Source organism: Jaculus jaculus, chromosome 2 (genome assembly GCF_020740685.1).
Source record: "Jaculus jaculus isolate mJacJac1 chromosome 2, mJacJac1.mat.Y.cur, whole genome shotgun sequence".
NCBI classification, from domain to species: Eukaryota; Metazoa; Chordata; class Mammalia; order Rodentia; family Dipodidae; genus Jaculus; species Jaculus jaculus.
In genome coordinates, this window is record NC_059103.1 from 213003875 (window position 1) to 213006821 (window position 2947).

Genomic DNA, 2947 nt, shown 5'->3' on the forward strand with positions numbered 1-2947 from the left:
TACCAGGGCCTCTAGCCACTGCAAACAAACTCCAGATGCATGTGCCATCATGTGCATCTGGCTTACATGGGATCTGGAGAACCAAACCTGGGTCCATAGGCTTCGCAGGCAAGCACCTTAACCGCTAAGCCACCCCTCCAGCCCCTAGAGAAACTCTTAAAGAATATATTTTATTTATTTATTTGCAGATAGAGAATGGGCCACCAGGGCCTCCAGCCACTGCAAACAAATTCCAGATGCATGCACCACCTTGTGCATCTGGCTTACATGGGTACTGGGGAATTGAACCTGGGTCCTTAAGCTTCAAAGGCAAGCATCTTAATTGCTAAGCCATCTCTTCAGCCCTTTTTAAATCTTTTGGTTTTTCAAGGTAGGGTCTTGCTGTAGCCCAGGCTGACCTGGAATTCACTACGTAGTCTCAGGCTGGCCTCAAACTCACAGCAATCCTCCCAACTGCTGGGATTCAAGCCATGCGCCACCACACATGCAAGAAACACGTTTTTAATAGTTCCTTTACATCTTTTGCTTTTGTAACAAGTATTCATGATGTAACCCAGGCTGGCTTTAAAGTCGCCATCTTCCAACCTCATTCTCCCAAGTGCTGGGATTACAGGCATGGGGCACCCTACCCAGCTGTACCTTCAGCAAAAAAGAAGAAAGCAAGAAAGAAAACATAACTGCCTATTCAATTAACAGAGAATTGCATTCTTACATGCAGGCCCTCAATCAAACTGGCCTCATGACCAGCAGTGGTGCTCTGGTAGCAGCTTCATCCCACTAGGGTTCAGTCCTGCAGTTTGCGTTCACACTTTTTCTTCAACTCTGCCATCTCTTTAAGGACCAAAGCCACATTGTACCGCAGCTCCTGGAATTTAGCCATGGGCACCTCAAAGCGGTATGCAGACCCATCTGAGAGCTTCAGCTGCATAAGGACACTAGGCTGCAGGGAGCGGGTCTGAGCACTCGTGGAGATGGCCACATCCACTCGCCACCGGAAGTCGTACACGTGGGGCAGCCAAGACCCATGCTTCTGGGCCAAAGAGTCAAGGAGAGGCCGCTGGTTCCCAAATGTCACGCTGGCCAAGTCCCCAACCAGGTCTTGGGGAATGCCAAGTTCCTCTAGCTGGTTCTTGAAGGCATCTGGCTTCAGGCTGGCAGGGGGTAGCCGGAGCGCCTGCTGCAGCAGGGTGTGTGTGCCCGCCAGAAGGACACCCAGCCGCTCCTCGGGCAGGTTGGCACTGACACCAAGGCTCCGCAAGGCCTCTCGGCAGTCCTCCCCCAGCAGCCCAGCGACCACGAGCTTCAGCAACTTTCTAAACGTGCTCCTGTCCAGGTCCCCCAGAAGCTGGGCTAGCGCTGCCACTTCCGGAAGAAGCTGGGCCCCCAGGAAGCTAACCCGGCCACTGTGACTGTCTGCAGGATGGTGCAGGTACGGAGCTGCAGCCCCCAAGGCTGACATCTTTGTTCGCTCCTCCTTGATCGGCCCGGAGACGGACGTCCTCGACCGCGCCGCCTGGAAGGGTGGGAGAGAGCAGCAACTCTCGTACCCAGGGGCTCAAGTCTCAGGGAGGGAAGATCGAGGGGGGCCTCACCCTCCCGTCAGGGACAGCGTGGCTGGGGCCCGGAGTCGCGTCTCGGAGCCGGAGGCAGGCAGCCCGCCTGAGGAGCGGAGGGGGCTCCTGCGAGACAACCGCGAGACGGGGCCGCGCCCCGCGACGAGCCTCCCGAGACGCCGCTCAGCGCCAGGCCGCCCCTCGGCTGCGAAAGCCCACCACTCACCTGCCCGCGCGGCTGCGGGAGCCCGCGCCCCTGGCCTTCCTCCGGCGCCGGCCGCGGGCAGACCGGAAGCGACGCTCTCCCGGGCGTCCCGCGGCACTTCCGGGCGCTCTAGGCGCGCGGCGGGCAGCTCTGTGGTCCTGCCCGCGAGGCCACCCCGCCCCTCGGTTAGCTTGAAAAGCTTGTTACGTGCGTCAGGAGCGACAGTTTCAACACGCGGAGTCGACGTTTGTTAGTGAACGACCGCGTCTAGGAAAAGGTTTAGCGATTCAGTGGGAGCCGCAGCGGGACCATGAAGCCCTCTGGCGGGTTGGCACTGAATGGCAGTGGCACGGCTTTTGGGCAACCTGAACAGGAGCACTAAAAGCTGAGCGCTAGACGACTTATTGGTATTTATTTATTAGTTTATTTATTTGAGAGCGGGGGCGGGGAGAGAGAATGAATGAGCAAGTCGCATGGCGTCCTCCTAATGCAAATGGCACGTGTACTTTGTGCATCTGGCTTTACTTGAGTACTGGGGAATCAAATCCTGGAAGTCATCATTTGCAAGTACATTTAATCACAACCATCTCCTCAGCTCCTAATGTTGGTATTTAATAAAACAAATTATACCTTTAAATAAAAAGAGTGGGCTGGAGAGATGGCTCAGCGGTTAAGCGCTTGCCTGTGAAGCCTAAGGACCCCGGTTCGAGGCTCGGTTCCCCAGGACCCACGTTAGCCAGATGCACAAGGGAGTGCATGCGTCTGGAGTTCCTTTGCAGTGGCTGGAGGCCCTGGCACGCTCATTCTCATACTGACTGTCCCCCCCACACCCCTCTCTCTCCCTCCCCCCCCCCTCTCTGCCTCTTTCTCTGTCTGTAGCTCTTAATAAATAAAATAATAAAATAAAATAAATGGAGTAGTCGACACCAGCCACTTGGTGGTCTGAAGTGGAGGTAATGTCCATTCGTCCTTTCCTGACATGCCAGGCTCCTTTCCCATCCGCCTGGTGGTTTGCTGTGGTCTGTCTTCTGCTGTTTGGGAAACCAGACTTCTCTCAGTTTGATTAGGAATGCTTTTTTAACAAGGGTGACCCCATTGGGCTTAATCTGTGCTGCTGGGACTGTCAAGGCTCATGTCAATACAATGCCCTCTCATCAAGTTCATTCAAATATTTTAATAAAAACCTCTT

The 2947-nt window shown here is 55.0% G+C and overlaps 1 protein-coding gene across 1 annotated transcript; it reads right to left on the bottom strand.

Moving 5' to 3' along the window:
• Positions 1–485: 485 nt before the first annotated feature.
• On the bottom strand, positions 486–1823 carry Commd5 (COMM domain containing 5). The gene is made up of 2 exons (XM_045143886.1): positions 1780–1823; positions 486–1513 (listed from the first exon to the last, which is right to left on the bottom strand). The coding sequence occupies exon 2, from the start codon at positions 1457–1459 to the stop codon at positions 785–787; it is 675 nt and encodes a 224-aa protein (XP_044999821.1). The 5' UTR covers positions 1460–1513; positions 1780–1823; the 3' UTR covers positions 486–784.
• Positions 1824–2947: the final 1124 nt, after the last annotated feature.